This window comes from Pyrus communis, chromosome 7 (genome assembly GCF_041283825.1).
Source record: "Pyrus communis isolate YQ-2024b chromosome 7, ASM4128382v1, whole genome shotgun sequence".
Lineage (NCBI taxonomy): Eukaryota > Viridiplantae > Streptophyta > Magnoliopsida > Rosales > Rosaceae > Pyrus > Pyrus communis.
The window spans coordinates 899770-921858 of record NC_142571.1 but is presented as its reverse complement, the minus strand read 5'-3'; the positions used below and the strand labels follow the sequence as shown (position 1 = coordinate 921858).

Here is a 22089-nt window from a genome sequence, read left to right as displayed (position 1 = left end):
CTGTAAGCTGTCTTTAACGCTAGATGCTAACAGTTGTCTTTAACACTAGGGCTTTTAACTTAAGGGCCTGCTTGATAACCATCTCCTATTTTGTTTTTGCAGAGGTCGTAATAATTTTCCTTTTACTAATCTGTTGATAAGTTTGTGTTTGTAGATACGAGAGAACTACACGGAAGATCTCTGTGTGAATATCAAGGTCCTTACTTTTCCCTTTTTAGTTCTTAGCAATAAAACCTATATCATATTATAAGTACGAACTGGTGTGGGGTAATAATGAACTTAGATATGCGGGATAGAAGATGGAAAAGAGAACTCAAGAAACCAATGTATTCTGATTGAAAACTTAAGAAACCAAAGGATTTTGATTGCAGATTAAGAAAACTTAAGAGACCGGTTCAATTGAGTAGATGAAAAATGAAAAGAAAAGAAAAATATTAGTAAACGTTCGGTACGTTTGAAGAATTTGTTTTGACTTATGGAGACCATTTGATTGGTCGAGGAAAAGAAAACAAAGAAACTAAGAGTTGCCTGAGTTGTTTATAGAGAGAGGACTAAGGAAAAACAACAAATATTTTTGTCTTTGTAACGGTTGTCATGAATTTCCTTGTGACTAGACAAAACATAATCAGTTTATTTGCTTTACTTAGAATGTAGCGTTTATTGTGATTAATTTTGGGTTTTGGAGCAAATATTTGTGTCCCGAGCTGTATCCAGAGTAGATTTTGGAGTTCCTTCGGTCTTAGAATATTTGGTTACTCCAGTGCATTAACAATTAATAGAGGTAATTCTTTTTACTCCAGTGCATTAATAATTATGCGACTTATATGTTATAACGTGAAAAAGGTTGTTTTGCTTCACATCAACAAATATTAAAAAGAAATATTTAAAGAGGGGCTGGAACCCAGTCGAAGCTGGGGGGCTAGGCCCTCACGCCCATATTATATTACTTAAAGAAAAAACATACAATGGGGGGAACATAGTATCTAAACCCCGACAATCAAAAGCAAAATCATATACAACTTGATCAAGCAGTAAACAAGGCCATCGCATATTGAATCCAAATGGTTGATGCTCCATACACTGCACGTAAGACTATATCATTGAAAAGAAGGAAATTAAAGAGAAATAAAATGCTGGTGATGATGAATGAAGAATAAAATTAAGAAATGAGATTGGCGTTTGAATATTTCATAGTTTGTATTGAATTAGGCTAGTGTGAATTGAGACATGTTAGAAAACGCACCTTAATAAATGTCAATGTGTGGGATGTGAGCAATCTCGCTTAACATGGGGCATTGCTGAATATCCAGTGTATTTAAACAGGGGAGTCCACGAATCCCTTCTGGCAGTGAAGTTAGATTACGACAATTCTTGATCCTCAATGTAGAAAGACAGGAAAAAGAAGGCAACGACAAATTTTCCGTTGATGAAGAAGAATCATCACTGTTATGAGTGTGGGCCCTCCACCATCCCTTCAGAACAGGGCAATCTGCTATATAAAGGTACTCCAGGGAGCGAAAGGATGAGATCCTCATCATCTCATCACTCATACTATTACTGCTCTCATTCTCTGATATGTACTCCAACTTCTCCAACCCAAACATTGTAAGAGACTTAAGGGAAGGCAAATGATCCAAGGGCGGAAGACGTTGGCATCTCTTACAAAACCACAATTCGAGATTAACAATATTTATGAGAGAAGAAAACCAACTCGCAAACCTCACACCTCTGTACTCGTTCACCGACAACCGCTTTAGATTAGAATGGGGTTGCAATACTTCCATTGACTTTATAATATCCTCCTCATCAACTGCGCTTACATCTTCTCGAGGTATCCAGCACAATTCCAACGAATGGAGATGGTGTTTGTCCTTGAGAGGTGTACCAACATTTGATTCTGACACCACATGCCTCAAATTATAAATTTCTAAATGTCCCCTTAATACCTGAAGGGACCCCAGCTCAGCAAGACCAGCACTACCGCCCCTCCCCAAACAATTGCTTTCGCTCAAAACAAATCTATTCAATGTACGAACACCATTCAATTCACTAATTCCACGTGGCATTCCAGTCAACCAAATACAGCCTTCCAAGATGAGATGCCTCAAGTTGATCATTTTTTTAATGTCTCTAGGCAATTCCACAAGATCCCTACAGTATGAGAGATCTAGTGTTTCCAAATTCGAAAGTCCAACCATCCAATCTGGAAGTCTCTTCATGGGATTCCCACTAAGATCAAGATATCTCAAATGTTTCATTTTTTTAAGACAATTAGGTAATGTTGTAATTCCTAATGCATTGAGACTCAACATCCGTAATGACTTAAAATTTGAAACAATTGTAGTATAAAATGCATTACTTGAGGGACTTTGGAGATCACTCCAACTTTGTTGCCGAAGAAAAAGAAAGGTTCGTATCTTGCTTGCTTTTAGCAAGGATGTTGGCACTTCGCATTTCGACAAATCAATATCAAAATTGAAAGATACATGACGAAGCTTTTCATCAAAATTCTTTCGGTTTAGATCAACTACAATGCTTCTGACCCCCGACACAGAGATTGCAAGTTCATTCATGAGATCATGCATTTTACAACTTATTATACCAAACTCATTTGTTTTTTCTTCTTGAAAAAACGATCTGGACAACAATTCCCTGTAATAGTCAAATGCAACATCCTCCAAACAGTCGTTTTCGTCGGATGACTTGATGAACCCTTGTGCCACCCAAAGTCTAATCAATCTTGGTACAGAGATATCATAATCAGGTGGGAACAAGCTACAATAAGCAAAACAATGCTTCAAATGTGATGGGAGCACATCATAACTTAGTTTGAGTGTTGGTAAAATATCATCTTCTTTTTGACTTATTTTTGAAAGTTTCCTTTCTTTGAAATTAAGCCATTCTATTTCATGATGTTTGTTGCGCAACATCCCACCTATCGTCCTTATAGCGAGTGGAACTCCCTGACATTTTCTTACAACCTCCATCCCAACTGCCTTATTTGTTGAATTCTCTGGTTCTTTTCCATCTTGAAAAGTCATTTTCTTAAATAAGGACCAGCTTTGCACTTCATTCAAACCCCTTAAGGGGTACTGTTTAGTTGTGTGTGATGTCATCGCAACGGTTTTAGTACGAGTGGTTATTAATATTCTACTACCTTCTCCACCACACTTTAACAAGTCCATCAAGCTAAACCACTTATGTGGATCCTCATTCCACACATCATCCAACACAAGTAGGTATTTCTTCCCATCTACTTTTTTTCTAAGATCAATTTGCAGCTGATCCATATCAAGCTGGTCCACCTTATCACGCTGCTTCTTATCAAGCTCGTCAGCTTTTAGGATTTTCTTGGCCAATATATCCAACTCAAATATATTAGAGACACATATCCATATTTTCAACTCAAAATGCTTTTGAATCACCTCATCATTGAATATGACTTGGGCAAGGGCACTTTTCCCCAATCCTCCAATTCCAACTATGGAAATGGTTGACACATTCTCGGTTGAGATGGGATACAACAAAAGTTGGATAATTGCCATTTTATCTTCATCTCTCCCTATAATATTTTCCCTAGGGACAAATGAGTGAGTGAGCCTCTCTCTCAATATAAATCTTCTATCTTCACGATTATTGTTTAAGTCACTGGGTCTACGGGATGCAACCTCACTAAGCCTCTTGTTAATATCTTTTATCTTATGACTCATCTCTAACCCAAAAACAAGTTGATTTGAGCTAGAAAAGAAAAGGCGCACCTGTAAGAGTTTGAGTAGAAACAATCATTATTTCGATAGAACTGTATTAATAAGTTAATAGAGTTTTGTAACGGTAAGTTATACGAAACATTCAAAACAATAATGTAGGAGACTTGTTGCAGTTAAATATGAGTTATTCAGAGACCTATTGTACTCCTAATAGGTGATTATCAACAGGCTTACGTGACTTTAAAATTGTTCTACGAGGTGCAACCTTTAGAATCCTCTTGTTAATATCTTTGATCTAATGATTCATCTTTCACCATAAAGCAGGTTGATTTGAGCTAAAAAAAAAAGAGGCATACCTTTGACAGCTTAGTATTGTCACGCATCACTTGTCTCCTCTGAACTTCAGTATTAAACTCATCCAGCACGTCATCGGCTTCATAAACTGCATCTTCTACGCTTTGGAGCCACAACTTGACTTCATTGTTGTTGGCTTGCTTTTGCTCAGCATCAAGGAGAACATCTTGGAATCCAGCAACGGTCTCCTTGAGCTTGTTGAGCTCATCTTGGACACCCCAAATCGATCCAATCTTTTGGAAAGCACAGTTTCCAAGCCTTACAATGATCCGTTCTGCAATGTTGAAGAGAACTCCTTCCGCCATTTCTTGTATTCAGGACAAGCAAAACACATGCAAGTGAAGTGAATTAAAGTAGAAACTTGTAAACGAGAATAGGGTTTTGCGTAGTGAACGATGGCTCGTCCCTGCTCGTCTTTACATATACCATTCCACTTTAATTAAAGAATAACTTGAATGATTAACACACTCATTCCCATTCCACTTTAATTAAACAATAACTTGAATGGTTAACAGACTCATTCCCATTCCACTTTAATTAAAGAATAACTTTTAATTAAAGAATAACTTGAATGGTTAACACATTATATCCCTTTTCCACAAGTTCTGAATGGTTAACATATTCTATCCCTTTTCCACAAATTACGGCAAAAACAGATTTTGTTCGACTAGGGAAGTTGAAAATTGGGGTCCATTTGAAAGAGGAAATTTCAACCTCAATCCAATATTTTTATGATTTCACATAATATGGCATGCTTATTTATGGAAGGGGATCATCTCCTGATCTCTTCTACCAAATCCTTCCCATCAATCGATCTGGACCCTTAAAATTTGATCTAACGGCTAAAGTTATTATAACTTTTAAAATGGGCTCATGTTTTTAACTGTTGGATCAAATTTCAAGGGTTCAGATTAGTTGATGGGTAGGATTTGGTGAAGGGGATCCCTTATTTATGATTCTTCAATTTCATGCGCCTACTAAAACATGATATGCTTTATTTATAGAGAATTAAATGGAGCCCATGCATTATGCGCGTGTAAATATAAAAATTTTAAAAGGAAAATGTATAGAAAAGAGAAAAAGTGGGTTTTTTAATTTATTTTTAAATTAGAAATGCTACGATGATATATAGGCGATGTTTGAAAGAAAAAAAAAACATCAAAACTTACTTTGTATGAAATTACATTATTGCCCCAGATTCCTAATCAACGTTAGAGAACCAAACATTATAGATTATTCTCCTAGTCTTTTCGATTTCTCTAATAATATGGTAAGCTCATTGGATCCATCTCATCCTCAAAACTGAAAAAAAAAAAAAAAAAAAAAAAAAAAAAAGAGTTTCGTCTTCTTTGTCTGCATTTCCGACTTCCTCTCTGCCTTTTTCTTCCCCCTTTTTCTTCGCGCCCCCCCCCCCCCCCCCCCCCCAAAAAAAAAAAAAAAAAAAGCCAAAACACTTGAAGATTTTATTTTGTTGTAGAATACCAAATTGTCTTTTGATTGACAAAGAGCATTTTGTTAGCCAGTAGTTTAGGTGAGAACAGGAACAATTCCACGACCTCACTACTAGTCTAATAGTTCTTCTTAATTAACTCAATATTTTAGCAAAATTTCAAATCCTTATGTTTAAATCACTCCATCCACATAGACCCCTAATTTGTTAACAAAGAAACAATATTCTCCGGCCAAAGATAAACTAATGAAACAAGAAGCACTTCAAAGAAACAAATTGACCCGTTTTACACACCATCTAAAAGATTATGGTGGTGACAGAAAATTCACAATCGAAAACTCAGTAAGCAAAGCGAAAATGAGATAAAATTCTTGTTAATAGCTTAGAACAGTTCAATACTTTAATTTGATCACCGTATCCTTATTCCCGGATAAAACTATTGGCATTTAAACTCTTTCATGAGACGTAAATGAGTGAATTTTCAGGGTCGCATTTCATAGTCTTGTTTATTAGCAAGTTCAATACACGAATTTCCTCATTTATCATACAATTCAAGAGCTTAAGATCTTTGACTACTCAGCTTTATGCCCTTCGTGCCTAAAGAGACGATAGAACAATGACAACAGCCAGTGCCAAAAGATATCAACAAAACTATACTATATTTTCAAACACCAGCTTCCCCTCCCTCCACCACACAAACTATATTATATTTTCATTTCTCAAAAATTATTATTAAACTATTAAACTTCAGAATCAATGGAGAAGGAATCTAATTCCGTTTTTCCTCAAAAAATATCACTACTAGTCTAATAGTTCTTCTTAATTAACTCAATATTGTTGTAAAAATTCAAATCCTTGTTTAAATCACTCTATCCACATAGACCCCTAATTTGTTAAAAAAGAAACAATATTCTCCGGCCAAAGATAAACTAAAGAAACAAGAAGCACTTCAAAGAAACAAATTGACCCATTTTACATACCATCTAAAAGATTATGGTGGTTACAGAAAATTCACAACCGAAAACTCAATAAGCAAAGCGAAAATGAGATAAAACTCTTGTTAACAGCTTAGAACAGTTCAATACTTTAATTTGATCACCGTATCTTTGTGCCCGGATAAAACTATTGGCATCTAAACTCCCTCCCGAGATGTAAATGAGTGAACCTTCATGGTTACATTTTCATAGTCTTGCTTATTAGCAAGTTCAACATACGAATTTCCTCATTTATCATGCAATTCAAGAGCTTAAGATCTTTGACTACTCAGCTTTATGCCTTTCGCACCTGAAGAGACGATAGAACAATGACAACAGCCAGTGCCAAAAGATGATCAACCAATTATCCCGTTTGGGTTTAGGTTCTGGGGTTGGTCCGAAAATTCCCTTGTAGATTTCTTTTTGTTTCTGATAAACACCCTTGTCGTGATCAGCAAGCAGACGTAACTCTCTTGCAATAGCTGTGTCTTTACATATGCCATTCCCCTTTAATTAAAGAATAACTCGAATGATTAACACACTCATTCCCATTCCACTTTAATTAAAGAATAACTTGAATGGTTAACACATTATATCCCTTTTCCACAAGTTCTGAATGGTTAACATATTATATCCCTTTTCCACAAGTTAAGGCAAAAACAAATTTTGTTCGACTAGGGAAGTAGAAAATTGGGGTCCATTTGAAAGAGGAAATTTCAAACCTCAATCCAATATTTTTATGATTTCACATAATATGGCATGCTTATTTATGGAAAAGGATCATTTCCTGATCTCTTCTACCAAATCCTCCCCATCAATCGATCTGGACCCTTAAAATTTGATCAAACGGTTAAAGTTATTGTAACTTTTAAAGTGGGCTCATGTTTTTAGCTGTTGGATCAAATTTCAAGGGTTCGGATTAGTTGATTGGTAGGATTTGGTGAAGGGGATCCCTTATTTATGATTCTTCAATTTCATGCGCCTACTAAAACATGGTATGCTTTATTTCTGGAGAATTAATTGGAGCCCATGCATTATGCGCGTGTCAATATAAAAATTTTAAAAGGAGAATGTATAGAAAGAGAAAAAGTGGGTTTTTTTTATTTATTTTTAAATTAGAAATGCTATAATGATATGTAAGCGAGATTTGAAAAAAAAAAACATCAAAACTTACTTTGTATGAAATTACATTATTACCCCAGATTCCTAATCAATATTAGAGAACCAGACATTATAGATTATTCTCATAGTCTTTTCGATTTCTCTAATAATATGGTAAGCTCATTCCCATTCCACTTTAATTAAAGAATAACTTGAATGGTTAACAGACTCATTCCCATTCCACTTTAATTAAAGAATAACTTTTAATTAAAGAATAACTTGAATGGTTAACAGACTCATTCCCATTCCACTTTAATTAAAGAATAACTTTTAATTAAAGAATAACTTGAATGGTTAACACATTATATCCCTTTTCCACAAGTTCTGAATGGTTAACATATTATATCCCTTTTCCACAAGTTACGGCAAAAACAAACTTTGTTCGACTAGGGAAGTAGAAAATTGGGGTCCATTTGAAAGAGGAAATTTCAAACCTCAATCCAATATTTTTATGATTTCACATAATATGACATGCTTATTTATGGAAGGGGATCATCTCCTAATCTCTTCTACCAAATTCTTCCCATCAATCGATCTGGATCCTTAAAATTTGATCTAACGGCTAAAGTTATTATAACTTTTAAAATGGACTCATGTTTTTAGCTGTTGAATCAAATTTCAAGGGTTCAGATTAGTTGATGGGTAGGATTTGGTGAAGGGGATCCCTTATGTATGATTCTTCAATTTCATGCGCCTACTAAAACATGATATGCTTTATTTATAGAGAATTAAATGGAGCCCATGCATTATGCGCGTGTAAATATAAAAATTTTAAAAGGAAAATGTATAGAAAAGAGAAAAAGTGGGTTTTTTAATTTATTTTTAAATTAGAAATGCTATGATGATATGCAGGCGAGGTTTGAAAAAAAAAAAAAAACATCAAAACTTACTTTGTAGGCGAGGTTTGAAATTACATTATTGCCCCAGATTCCTAATCAACATTAGAGAACCAGACATTATAGATTATTCTCCTAGTCTTTTCGATTTCTCTAATAATATGGTAAGCTCATTGGATCCATCTCATCCTCAAAACTGAAAAAAAAAAAAAAAAGAAAAGAGTTTCATCTTCTTTGTCTGCATTTCCGACTTCCTCTCCACCTTTTTCATCTCATCCTCAAAATTGACCCGTTTTACACACCATCTAAAAGATTATGGTGGTGACAGAAAATTCACAATCGAAAACTCAGTAAGCAAAGCGAAAATAAGATAAAATTCTTGTTAATAGCTTAGAACAGTTCAATACTTTAATTTGATCACCGTATCCTTATTCCCGGATAAAACTATTGGCATCTAAACTCTTTCATGAGACGTAAATGAGTGAATCTTCAGGGTCGCATTTCATAGTCTTGTTTATTAGCAAGTTCAATACACGAATTTCCTCATTTATCATACAATTCAAGAGCTTAAGATCTTTGACTACTCAGCTTTATGCCCTTCGTGCCTAAAGAGACGATAGAACAATGACAACAGCCAGTGCCAAAAGATATCAACAAAACTATACTATATTTTCAAACACCAGCTTCCCCTCCCTCCACCACACAAACTATATTATATTTTCATTTCTCAAAAATTATTATTAAACTATTAAACTTCAGAACCAATGGAGAAGGAATCTAATTCCGTTTTTCCTCAAAAATATCACTACTAGTCTAATAGTTCTTCTTAATTAACTCAATATTGTTGTAAAAATTCAAATCCTTGTTTAAATCACTCTATCCACATAGACCCCTAATTTGTTAAAAAAGAAACAATACTCTCCGGCCAAAGATAAACTAAAGAAACAAGAAGCACTTCAAAGAAACAAATTGACCCGTTTTACACACCATCTAAAAGATTATGGTGGTTACAGAAAATTCACAACCGAAAACTCAATAAGCAAAGCAAAAATGAGATAAAACTCTTGTTAACAGCTTAGAACAGTTCAATACTTTAATTTGATCACCGTATCTTTGTGCCCGGATAAAACTATTGGCATCTAAACTCCCTCCCGAGATGTAAATGAGTGAACATTCAGGGTTACATTTCATAGTCTTGCTTATTAGCAAGTTCAACATACGAATTTCCTCATTTATCATGCAATTCAAGAGCTTAAGATCTTTGACTACTCAGCTTTATGCCTTTCGCACCTGAAGAGACGATAGAACAATGACAACAGCCAGTGCCAAAAGATGATCAACCAATTATCCCGTTTGGGTTTAGGTTCTGGGGTTGGTCCGAAAATTCCCTTGTAGATTTCTTTTTGTTTCTGATAAACAACCTTGTCGTGTTCAGCAAGCAGACGTAACTCTCTTGCAATAGCTTTGTCTTGAGGTGCAAATTTGCATGCCTCTAGAAAGTCTTACCGCGCAACATCTGTCTGCCCAAGCTCTGCTCTGGCTTTTCCTCGCCTAAATAGCGCTTTGACGTTTAGTTTGAACAACATGATGAAGCATGCACAGTAACATACCAAAGAGATCATAAGAGTCGCATAGGACCTAAAATTCGACTATTAACTGAAGAATTGTGCCCTTGAGCCTAGAAATTTTCACGGGTCCATACTAAGAACATTTTCATTTTCTACGGCAATCCAAAATGGCAGGTTAAAGTGAATGAATATTGAAACTTTTGGGATGCAGTTATGCTCACAAATAAACCTCCAAACCCAACTTTCTAGTGTCTAATGATGAATAGCACAATCGCTGAACACACAAAATTAGATGACTTTCTTGTGATAGCATTACACTTACAATACTGCATTGTCCAATGGCTTCTTCATAACGCTTGCGCTTTATAAAAGACGCTGCCATGTTAAGGTGGCATGGATTTTTAACAGCCAAAGCCATGTCCCTGTACTTCCCAAACAACTGGAACATGAAGTTGTCACCCATATACGCTATAGCCTGAGAAAACCCACTAGAATCTTGTCAGAGAGGAAATACAAAAAAGAGACTGGACAACTCAAAAGCTCATCAGCCATAAATAAAATATGTAAGCATTACAAGCGCGTAACCATTTCATACCATTGCATTGCCTCCTCTGGTTTTTACTCTTTAAATAAAGCATTTCCATTCATCCTTCTTCTATCTGCTGCTCCAATCCTTTCCTCCACAGTCATGTCACTCTGAGCTTTCCCCGATGAAAGGCAAAACCCACAAATATACATGGTACTATATTACCGAAGCAAATCCCTGGAAAAGAGATTCTGAAACTTCAATTGGTAACTACTTGGGAAGACATTTGAAAGCAAGTGAGGAACTTACTTCTTTGGTTTCATCAAATCCAATAAGTTCAACTTCATATGATATATCTGCCAATGGTGGAACATTCGGAAAAGAAAAGCTCCCTTCTTTCCCATACCCCGACTCCCAGCCTACATGTAATAGGGCATGCTCTCCAGATTTCATGCTGGACACCCCAACAGCCAAGCCAGTCATTTCTTTTTTCTCTGTTGCAGTAACAAAAATACACTACTAAGAAGAAGTCCATTCCATTGAATACCCCTAGATAATGCTTAAATGCTTATGGACCCAAATAATCTGGAATGACAAGTAATTACGAATTACAGAGAATAAAAGCAATAAAGAAATCACAAACTAATTGCAGACTGAACAACGAACATGCCAGAACTCGTTTGCATATACTTTGTATATATAAAAAGTAACAGACTACTCGGCAAGGCTAATACCTTTTCCTAAAATAATTTCAAGTGGTCGTTGTTCATCCCATGTGTCTTCAAACTTGTGTCCCGTGCTCTCAGTCCATGCTCTGTAAGGTACTATCACACATATGCCAATCACTCAGTGATTGAAAAAACCAGAGTAAAAATTCACTGCAAGATATTTCTACATGTATCTTAGGCATCCCTTTTATAAACTTTAATGCATGCACATTTAATTCTCCCATATACATACACAACTTTGTGAACGTGGATGTTGTGTGTCTGTTTGCAAGCCACAAGCTCATTCATGTCTTACTCCCATCCCATACTAACAAACACATGCACACATAACAATTCTTAGATTTTCAACTAATGTACACAGCACAGCACTACCAAAAAGGAAACCACTTGACACTTACAGAAGCATGTTGAATACTTGGATGGTATTTGACCATGACCTTCCTTAATGATTTGATTTGTGACTTTCTCGTGAAGGATTTCCACCTTAGAATCAACTTTTGGGGGCCATTAGCATCTTCTGACACGAACGAAGGTACCATGTTCAGTTACTGTTTCATTTTCACCATCTTGACCTACAAACAAGATGAAAATATGAGTAGTAGTCTATATTAATATATGATTATTTGGAAATCTAACTCACTCATACGCAGAGGGGAACGACAATCTTCCCCTTTCCCTTGCACATTATACAGGTACTACATAGCTGCCATCCCCACTTGTACTACATGAGTTTTGGAACACAGGATTTCTGAGTTACTCAACATAAAAGCATGAAGGAACGATGAATCAGTGTACTTTGTCATAATGTCTACCTTCTCGATATACAAATTATTTCTGAAATCTTATCAATTAGTCAATAAAAACAATAAGTTTCTGGCTCAATAATGACCGATAGAAGAATTGTTCTTGAAGAAAACATCTCCATGTATTCATTTAGTCCAACTAAATCACTCGAAACCCCGCTTATCAGGTTAATTTGACATTTAATTGAAGCTGAAAACCTACTACGAGTCTAAGATTTGACATATATTTGCTTTTACAGAAACCGAGTGTAGCTGAAAGATTTGATTGAGCGTAAAAAGTGTGACTTAATACTTGAACTGGAAATTAAAGCCAAAAATATGAATAAACATACCAAGTAGTTGACTTTCCTGCTCAGCCTGCTCCCGAACATCCTCCATTACTTCAAGCTTCTATAATCCAATGGGTCTTCTCAAAATTCTACAAATACCCAAATCAAAGACGCAAAATGTAATGCAATTGGATTCGAATTCAAAAACAAAAATTAGGAAGGGTTTCGTTTTCTTTGGAATTTTCTCGGGAAACAAACTGAAAACAGAAAGTAGAAAAGGGAAGGAGTGTGTTATGTAGTTCTCATTCCTTTTTCCTTCTCACACATTCTTGTTAATTTCTGTCAATTAATCTTCCTCAATTCATCCGATCCGACCGTCGTAAATTAAAAAGGTGTATAAGAAATAAAAATAGATATGTGGATATCACACCCCAAAGGAAAAAGCGAGAGAGTAATAGAATCGGAGTAGGATTCTCTTAACTCTTTTTTTCCCTCTCCTTCCATCCTCTCTTATTTGAACGGTTACGGTTAAGCCACGTCAATATCTTATTTTAATTTTTTATAGCAAGAAAAAGATAAAATAAGAGAATATGAGGAAAGGGAATGGAAATGGATGAGAAGAGGAGGGAAGAAAATCATAGTCCAATAGAATCTGTATTGTGTTTTGTTTCCAATGATCGAAGAAGATTCTAGAGAGAAACAAATTAATTAATTCATTAAGGTAATGCTATCACATATTCATTTTTACCTCTCACACACATCTTCATTTTCAACCATCGGATTAAATGAATTAAAGTATCAATAGCCAAAAATTAATAAGAGTATGCGAGAGGTAAAAATATGTGCGTGAATATCACTTTCTTTAATTAATTAATCTTTCCAGTTTAAATCTCTTGTGCACAGCCATTTAGTATTACATTCTAGTGATATTACTCTTCACTTCTAAATGAGAGATCTTAGGTTATTGGGCTAAGCCTATTTCCCCACTCTCGCATCCCTTAGTGCAGATAATATTATTTGTTCAACAAAATCTGTTGTGCTCAAATAGCCTTTGCCCATCCACCCTCCTTTATTTGATACATTTGGACATGTTTATGATGACGGTCTATTTATTTGATACATTTAGACATGAACGTAGGCAGCTACCCCTGCTCAACTCTTTTTATCATGAAAAATGCTCCAACTAAAACTATAAATTATCAGTATACTCAGAAATAAAGTCTTAGTCAAAATACACAGTCACATTCTATACTGTTTTTACTCTCATCCTTTTGAGCATGTCATTTTGCCATTAGCTAATAACTTACAATTTTAGTGTTCTAAGATCAGTATCCAAAATTACGTTGTTGGACAATAAGTTGCCCCACTAGAATAGTATTTGATGTGTTATAAAGTAAGGAATCTTATCTAGACTAGTTTGAGTGTTAAGTCAAACATTGTTAATTGTGATGTAGAGAAGATCTCTCCTTATCTTATGTAAGGGATAAAAAGGATGACGCCTCTTGTATCCAAATAGTTTTAGGTGAGGTTCGAGAGGGTTCCTCCTAAGCCTATAAATATGTGTGTATTCTATGTAAGTAGGCAGACTTGAATGGAAATCGATTCTTTGTATAAACTTCTCTTCTTGAGCAAATATCTTTGTTTGAGTCATCCTTGGTAAAGATCCTGATTAGAGTAAAGCCTTTAGTTTTGGTGGTATCATGTAGGTGCCTCAAACATGGTTATCCTCAAAGCTTGTGTATTCCTTCTTACTCAAATTCTTAGTATGCTCTGTAGTTGTAGCGAAACTTCGAAAGCCTGATCGTTTACATCATAACTGAATCTCAATAAAGTTCTTTCCTCTTTTACACAAAATTAAGTAATTTTTATACACAAATTAACATGCTTTCACTTCACACTGAAGGTACGAAAATGAAATTTACTTATTTCACATCTTTATACTTTACATGAAATTTTTTTCCCGCACATTTTCTTTTTCACTAGTGAATGGTTGGGAAGAAAAATATGTGTGGGTAAGCAAAACTCTTACTTTACAATATCAAACATGTAAAGCGAGGGAGAGACCAAAAGACGCATAAAATGAACCTCCCTATCAACCATTGATGAATAAATGAATGCAGTCGGTCAGTAGAGATATGAAGAGAAACCAAGGCTGGCTGAATCGGGAGCAACACAAACTTGTTGCAGATACAACTGTCGCTCGCTCCATTGTTGTTAACACTCAAATTTCTTACGTGCTACAAAGGCTATCGAACTTTCTCTACACGGATCAACAACCTGCAGCCTTTAAAAAGTTATCGTAGGGGCTTGATGCCAGTAGCTGAAAGTGTGGATATGGTTGATACTCAGTTATGCAAAGTATCGAAGAGCCATTGCCAACAGATTGGTTGAGTGAAATAGCACTTGATTCAAGGAATGGATTTCCACTTTGCGGTCCCAGATGGTTTTCGGAAACTCAGAATATGCTAAAAACACAGTATGCATGCAATGCAAAATAAAAGGATTGAATTTATAACTTTCCCATATAGTGTATGCTAAAGAAAATACCGTAGGAGTGCCCAACGGAACAACAGATAGAGTTTCCTTTTCCTGGTTGCAATCATTAGAAAATCTAATCAAACTTTCTTGTCTCTGCTGGGAAACTATAAATGTCGACAACTTCTGCTGCTTCCTCGTTTGAATGGCCTCACACTGGCCAACCATTTCCATGTAAGGCATATTTGTAGCAACTGAGACTGATAATCTTCCAACTTGATGTGTTGTCTCCAAAACCTGCACACGAATCGCTCTCTTACTTAGCACAATGTTCGACTTGATGTAATGTCCATTGATTTACTTATTTTCTGTCTGGTTTCTACAAAGGCCACAAACCAGCAACAGTGTGTGAGCGGCCTCACTTACCGACTCTAAAAGCTAATCAATGCTTATTATGCTTAAACTTTCCACTGCAACATTTGTACCAGGGTCGATTTGATTTTTCTATAGTAGAAGGTGACCTTAAAGCATCCTCATCACCTTAAGGGCTGGTTTGGTATTACTGTGCTTTAAAAAAAAATTGCTTCTACTATGCTATGAGAATAAACAGCTGTAAAATAAAGTAGCAGAGTGTTTGGTAAACTTTTTTGTAAAAATGCTTTTTTAAAAAAAAAAACAGTATTATAATGTTTGGTAAACTTTTATGTAAAATAGATATGAAAAAAGCTGATTTTTCAAAGTTAAGTTTTGCAGCTTCTTGTTTTTGGTTTTTTTTTTCATCCAAAACTGTGAAAAAAAAAACTGAAACTGAATGTTTAACAAACACAAAAATAACTCCCAACTTTTTTTTATACCGGTTTTTCTTAGAATCACTTCAGTAAAACTTGACTAGTACGGTAAAGAGTAGAAATCAAAGTTCTAGCCATAACCGTAATGTTAGACATGTTTTCTAACATCACGGCCATCACGTCAAGAACAGGACTATCTCCTACCGGCACAATATAAGAGCAATCAAACCTACCCTGTGAGACTACTCGTTCCATCTTTAAAGAAATGTACAGGATGTTACCATCACCTTATGTGTCAACTGCACAAGGCACTCACCTGCTGCTCCTTTTTGTTCTTTAATTATTCTTTAATCAGTTTCATCCTGTCAAAGTGCTCCGCAAAACAGCCTGGCATCCAACCCAAGCCAGGCAACAGACCAGCCCATTTCAGATAGACCCAGAGGCCGGCCTATTTGGCTGGCGTGTGCAGCACACTCGTGACTGGGCGCGAGTAGGAGACAAAGGTGCAGGCGGCGGGGCTTGCTTGTCAGCCCACATGTGTTCACCCGGATTAGGGCTACGTAGCCCTCCTCAGTGTCGTTGGATTTCCAACGGTAAAAAAATTTTAAATTTGACTTTTGAAATGGACCGTCCGATTACAGATCAACAGTCCATGTTTTTTTCACCAAAAAAAAAAAAAAAGGCCCAACGGTCATAATTTTGACCATTGGCCTCGTGACAACTCGTTGGCTGTTGGATTTGAATATTTTTCAAATCCAACGATCCAGATTAATTAACAACATTAAAATTTATTAAAAATTATGAATATTTTTTTAAAAATACAGAAAAATTTTAAATATTTTTTTTTTCTTCTATAAATACCTAACTCTCATCTTCCACCTTACACCACATTTCAATATTTTCTACACTTTCTACATTTTCTACATTTGAATATTTTGTACACTTTGAGAGAAAAAATTGACTTTGTGAAAGCTCATTGAAGATGTTACGTTGTGTGAATGTTGGGTTCACACTACTCATGACCCGATTACGAGTAATGAGATGGATAAGCGAGAAATGTGGAGTAAAATTAAACCTACTCTATAAGAGCAATCAAACCTACCCTATGAGACTACTTGTTACCATCACCTTATGTGTCAACTGCACAAGGCACTCATCCGCTGCTCCTTTTTGTTCTTTAATTATTCTTTAATCAGTTTAATTAAATATATAAAAAAAAAAGGCAAAAATCACTTTTCTCATATAATATATATTTAGAAACCACAAACACCATGTCATAAGAATTAGGTTGGTTGTGCTGCTTTGAGTTTTCAATCTCTTGTTTGGCTTCTCGTGACAAGGGGATGGACTGCACTGTACCTAACGACAGTGTTTTGGGGTTTGATTTCAATTTATTTACAAGTTTGCCATTCCTTTAAAAACGAATGTATCTGTCCAGCGGTGCTTTTCTGCGTCGGTGGATGCTCCGCTTCGACTACTCATTGCCTTCTGCTTCTTCACCGCTTCTTCCCCTCTCCCTCCTCGATGACCTTTTCGACGACATTCTCTCGCACCTACCCGGCTTATCCTTCGCATCAGCGGCTTGCGTTAGCAAATCTTGGAACCAAATCTGCAGCCGAATCCTCGCTAGCCCGAAGCTCGCCTCTGCTCTCTCTCTCTCTCCACCCCTCGCCTAAGGTTTGGTTTAGAGTCTAGACCCCTGTTCGGTTTCCGAGAAAATCGCAAGCTCAAATTTTCTCGCACATTTTCTCAAGTTCAGTGTTGGAATTGATAGGTTGCGGTGAAGGAGGTTATCGAGAAGGTTCTGGCTGGGCGGATACGGCCTCATTTCGTTGTGGCTGATATTGGAAGTGGGTTTGGATTGTATGGCATTTCCAAGTTTGTATGTGATCTTGCTCATATAAACCCCTTAATCTTAATTAGTATATCTGAGCACGGTGAGATTTCTGTATGATTTTTTTTTTTTGTGGGTTTGTGGGTTTTAGAGATTTTTCTGTGAAAGCATTGACTTTTATATGATTTTTCTGTTGGAAAATAATAATGTTCTTGTTTTTTTTTTTTTTTTTTGCTGTTTTTGCTGATGCGAAATTTTTGATTCCTTTGAAAATGATCATTTCTTCTGTTGACTACCAACACTCGCTCACATTATTGCTCTCAAGCCTCGTATTGGCACCGAGGGTAAAAAAACACTCAGGACAAACAGTTTATTGAATTGCGTAGACCAACCAGACAGTAAGAATATTCTGACGAAGTAGGTCGTAGTTAATTATGAAGGGCATTTATAATTCCTCCTATTAGTTCTATCTAACAATTTTTAATCTATTTCTTAATAACTTGACCTCAATTCCTTGAGACTTAGATATCCCTCTTACCCAAACATTTCAATTTCTCAATTGCTCAAGGGCAACCTCTACATATACCAGAAGGAAGTTCTCAACGACTAGTTTTGTCGCATTTTCATATTCGGACGAAGAAGTGTTTTGAATATGGCTGCTTCTCCATAGTTAGGATCCTTCAGTAATATAGTAATTAGCAATAAACTCAAGCTATTGGTCGGCCCGGAGGGAGGATAAACTTGACATTATACTATAAATTTGATACAAAAATCAAAATTTAAGGATTAAAATGTATAATAAATTTGATACAAAAATCAAAATTTAAGGATTAAAATATCTGGAGCGCCGAGTACTCCGGAGCACCCCTTGGCATTACATGTGTAAGAGGCGACCTTGATTTGCTTAATCAAAGACAAGAGGGCTAAAAAATATTCTACCATCAAAAGAAGACAAACACCTAAGAATGAAGATCAAAAGTTGAATATATTAACAGAAGTTACAAGGACAGAATGACTTTAAAAACAAAGGCCATGTTACATAGAAGTCAGAAAGCAAATCTGAAAGCTCATCACCGATGGCAGAAGCGGCAAAGAGGTAAGTACCTACTACTTCCCTCATGTTTTTGAAGCTTCACGCATCAGACCTTTTGGCCACACCAACAGTAATGAAATTTCTTGTACATAAAGTGTTGCATACAACCCTACTCTCATGTTTGTGAAATGTTGTATACAACGGTTTATTTATGAGAATTTCTCCAAGGTGTTAAAAGTTTAAGCATGAGAGTGTATGAATCGAAGAAGGAAGAAAGAAAAATCACAGAAATAGAGATAGTGATGGATGCTTCTCTTTCTCTCTGCAAAATCACAGAGGAATGTTTTCTTTTATTCTCACACTAGCACACACAATCGTGCACTGCATAACGGTTAGTTATGCTAATGGAATCTCACCATTACATCAAAAGATCTCAGCCGCACATCTAGCCGGATTCAAGGTGATTCATCCATATGTCACTTAGACAAAATTACAACATGAGCCCTACACTTGGTAATTTTAACCATAGTGAATACACAACTAAATGCAAGGCTTATTTCAACTAACTTAAAATCAGCTCATGGCTTATACACTAACATTCACCTTGAAGCGTTGAGCTGATATGACTGCAAGCTTATCTTTGAGATAGTTGAACCTCTCCTTTGGCAGAGCTTTAGTAAAAATGTCTACCACTTGTTCTTTGGTAGGACAGTAGACCAAATCAACAATTCCTTGCTGCAAAGCATCCTTGATGAAGTGATACCTTCTATCAATATGCTTTGTCTTTTGATGAAATACTGGATTCTTGGTTATAGAGATTGCAATTGTATTGTCACACTAAAAAGGAGTTGCTTCAGTTTGCAACTCTCCAAAATCCTCCGGAACAAACCTAAGCCATGTAGCCTGAGCTGTGGCTTCTGATGTACTCTACCTCTGCAGTTGAAAGTGCAACACAATTTTGCTTAACAAATGCCCATGAGAAGACTCTACTCCCAAGGGGAAATGCATAGCCTGATGTACTTTTGCTATCATCAATTGAACCTCTCCAATCACTGCCACAGTATCCAATCAGTATTGCATTCTTCCCCTTTTCATAATTCAGTCAATAATCTAGTGTTCCTTTGACATACCTAAGCACTCTCTTGGCAGTCCCATGGTACTTATTTGTAGGGCAATGCATATATCTAGCAAGTAAGCTAGCTGCATACATCATATATGGCCTAGTAGCATTAAGATATAACAGACTGCCCACAATCTTCCTATATTGCTCTTCACTTGCTGGGCCGCTTCCATCTTCTTTGCTCAATTTGTCAATAGCAACAAGAGGAGTACAGCCAGATTTGCATTCACTTAAGCCAAACTTATTCAATAATTGATGGATGCTTGTTGGATACTGTGACACATGTATCTTAATTGATTTTTAGTGAAATGAGGTTTTGATTTTGTCAGGTATGCGGTTGTCGCAGGCTCGAATCAGGGGATTGGATTCGGAACAGTTAAGAAGTTGGCAGCAAATGGGATCATGGTGGTGTTAACTGCTTTAGATGAGAAAATGGGTCTTGAAGCTATTGAAATTTTGAAAGAGTGTGGCCTCTTTGACCTTGTGGTTTTTCATCAGCTTGATGTAACGGATCCTGCTAGTGTTGCTTCCCTAGCTGATTTTGTCAAAACCCAATTCGGGAAACTAGATATCTTGGTATGATTCGAAACCATTTTTATAATCAAACTTCCTGTTCTGAATGAGTACTTTCTTTTTTGCCATTTTTTTGTTGTGAATTTTAAAATTTTTAATGAACGGACCTTATTCGCCAACTCTATATGATACTAATATTTCAAGATAATTATGTGAACCCTATTGAAAATTTTCACTTATCCACTGCGTTGTAAATTTTAACTGAGTCGCTTCGTAATTCAGCTTAAAATAAGACAGAAAATCGGTAAGTACGATGAAGGGTCTTAATATTTTGTTGGGATTGAAAAAAGATGAAATGTTTCGGAACTTCCACAGGTAAACAATGCAGGGGTTAGAGGAACCATTGCAGACCCTGAAGCTTTCAGAGCTGCTGTAGCTTCTGGTGTTGCTAGGGTAAGTCTCGTTATTCACTATTTAAAATCCAACTTATCTTGAGTTTTCAAAATTTGGCTTTCAGTTTTCAGTTTTTGGTTTTACATTTTTATTTTCTGAAAACTGAAAACTGAAATGGTTATAAGATGGGTCCTTACATTGTCAAATTTGTAGGTTGAGTAGTGCTATCCACACACCCATTTTTACTTCTCACACACTCCTTTCAATTTTTTGTCGTCGGATCGAATGAATTGAAAAAGATCAGTGACCAAAAATTAACAAGGGCGTGTGAGAGTTAAAAATGGGTGAGTGAAGAGAACTTTCCTTATAGGTATGGCTAAGTGCCATAAATCTTTCATTCAAAAATGCACAATGGCAAAATGAAATCTTTCTTTTCCTTGATGCAGGATGGTGTGGGAGTCAATTGGAGTGAAATAATGACTCAAACGTACGAGTTAGCTGAAGTATGCGTGAGAACAAACTTCTATGGTTCCAAGAAAATGACCAAAGCACTGCTTCCCCTCCTCCAGCTATCTGATTCACCAACAGTTGTCAGTCTTTCTTCTGGCATGGGATTGTTAAAGGTGCGAAGATTTTTCATACTTTTGGCATCTCATCGTATTTCTGTTTCAAGATCAAATGTCTTCCATAATTGGGAAAACTGAAATTCTGTTGGCATGCATGTTTTGTTTCAGCATATCCCAAATGGATGGGCTAAAGGGTTGTTAAGTGATGCCGAAAAACTCACAGAAGACAGAATAGACGAGGTTTTGAGCGAGTTTCTAAAAGACTTCAAAGAAGATATGCTAGAAACCAGAGGATGGCCTGCTTCCCTCTCTGCCTATATACTCTCAAAAGCAGCCATAAACGCTTTCACGCGGATCATGGCCAAGCAGTACCCGAATATCTGCATCAACTCTGTAAGCCCTGGATTTGTCAAAACAGATTTGAACTTCAATACCGGAATATTAACAATAGACGAAGGTGCTGAAAGTGTTGTGAGGCTAGCAATGGTAACAAATGGCAGCCCTTCTGGCCATTACTTCTATGAACAAGAAGTCTCACCCTTTTGAGGATAACAGAATCTTTCAATTTCATGGAATAAATATCCTTTTTTCTGTATGCAATGATGAGATAATAATCTTTGAATTTTCGTAGACGAACAATATATCCTAAAAAAATTACCATGTTCTTGTTGCTGGAACCTGGTGATCAGCCACACCTTGCAAAACGAGAACGCATGGTTTCCACTTCCAGAGGTTTTCCTTGCAGAGCACTATTTAACTCTAAACAAATTGTTCCAACTACAGAAGTAAAAAAGGAAAAAACAAATTAAGCAAGGCGTGAAAAAGAATTAAGCATGCATAAGCCAGTACCTCACTCATAGCTCGTCTACCATTCGTTAGTTTTCTCCTCTTATCCCACAATAGGCCTTTATATCGGACTCTCCCTCCTTGATCACATTTCCCATTGCACAAAATCGTTCCTACCCACGATTGTTCACATAGATTGTTAGAG

The 22089-nt window shown here is 36.3% G+C and overlaps 3 protein-coding genes and 1 pseudogene across 10 annotated transcripts in view; 2 read left to right on the top strand and 2 right to left on the bottom strand.

Annotated features, from left to right (window-relative positions):
* LOC137733938 (uncharacterized) overlaps nt 1–22089 on the top strand; it is a 54949-nt gene that overhangs the window by 3317 nt on the left and 29543 nt on the right. The window lies entirely within an intron of this gene.
* On the top strand, nt 142–21821 carry LOC137733933 (short-chain dehydrogenase/reductase 2b). 4 transcript variants are annotated; one of them, XM_088697271.1, is made up of 6 exons: nt 16962–17316; nt 17414–17521; nt 19956–20202; nt 20515–20592; nt 20979–21155; nt 21267–21821. In XM_088697271.1, the coding sequence occupies exons 2-6, from the start codon at nt 17505–17507 to the stop codon at nt 21642–21644; spliced, it is 897 nt and encodes a 298-aa protein (XP_088553397.1). In that variant the 5' UTR covers nt 16962–17316; nt 17414–17504; the 3' UTR covers nt 21645–21821. The 4 variants fall into 4 exon arrangements, with proteins under 4 accessions (XP_088553398.1, XP_088553397.1, XP_088553396.1 ...); XM_088697272.1 differs by lacking the exons at nt 16962–17316; nt 17414–17521 and adding an exon at nt 142–196; XM_088697270.1 differs by lacking the exons at nt 16962–17316; nt 17414–17521 and adding an exon at nt 18278–18569.
* On the bottom strand, nt 883–4513 carry LOC137733932 (disease resistance protein RGA2-like). Of its 2 annotated transcripts, none has more exons than XM_088697267.1 (3): nt 4064–4513; nt 1244–3758; nt 883–1092 (listed from the first exon to the last, which is right to left on the bottom strand). In XM_088697267.1, exons 1-2 carry the CDS (start codon nt 4364–4366, stop codon nt 1245–1247), a joined length of 2817 nt encoding a protein of 938 aa, XP_088553393.1. In that variant the 5' UTR covers nt 4367–4513; the 3' UTR covers nt 883–1092; nt 1244. The 2 variants fall into 2 exon arrangements, with proteins under 2 accessions (XP_088553393.1, XP_088553392.1); XM_088697266.1 differs by having other exon boundaries at nt 883–1080.
* On the bottom strand, nt 10278–12651 carry LOC137733934 (peptidyl-prolyl cis-trans isomerase FKBP42-like; annotated as a pseudogene). The gene is made up of 6 exons (XR_015964392.1): nt 12440–12651; nt 11703–11876; nt 11311–11400; nt 10886–11070; nt 10646–10813; nt 10278–10489 (listed from the first exon to the last, which is right to left on the bottom strand). The product of XR_015964392.1 is annotated as a peptidyl-prolyl cis-trans isomerase FKBP42-like (transcript).

Excerpts from the sequence above, each read along its gene's own strand:
- LOC137733932 (XM_088697267.1), bottom strand. The coding sequence starts at position 4,366 with ATGGCGGAAGGAGTTCTCTTCAACATTGCAGAACGGATCATTGTAAGG. Across the intron at positions 3,759-4,063 it reads ACAATACTAAGCTGTCAAAG|GTGCGCCTTTTCTTTTCTAG; the intron begins GTATGCCTCTTT and ends AAACTCTTACAG.
- LOC137733933 (XM_088697270.1), top strand. The coding sequence starts at position 18,550 with ATGGCAGAAGCGGCAAAGAG. Across the intron at positions 20,203-20,514 it reads TCGGGAAACTAGATATCTTG|GTAAACAATGCAGGGGTTAG; the intron begins GTATGATTCGAA and ends GAACTTCCACAG. Across the intron at positions 21,156-21,266 it reads CTGGCATGGGATTGTTAAAG|CATATCCCAAATGGATGGGC; the intron begins GTGCGAAGATTT and ends GTTTTGTTTCAG.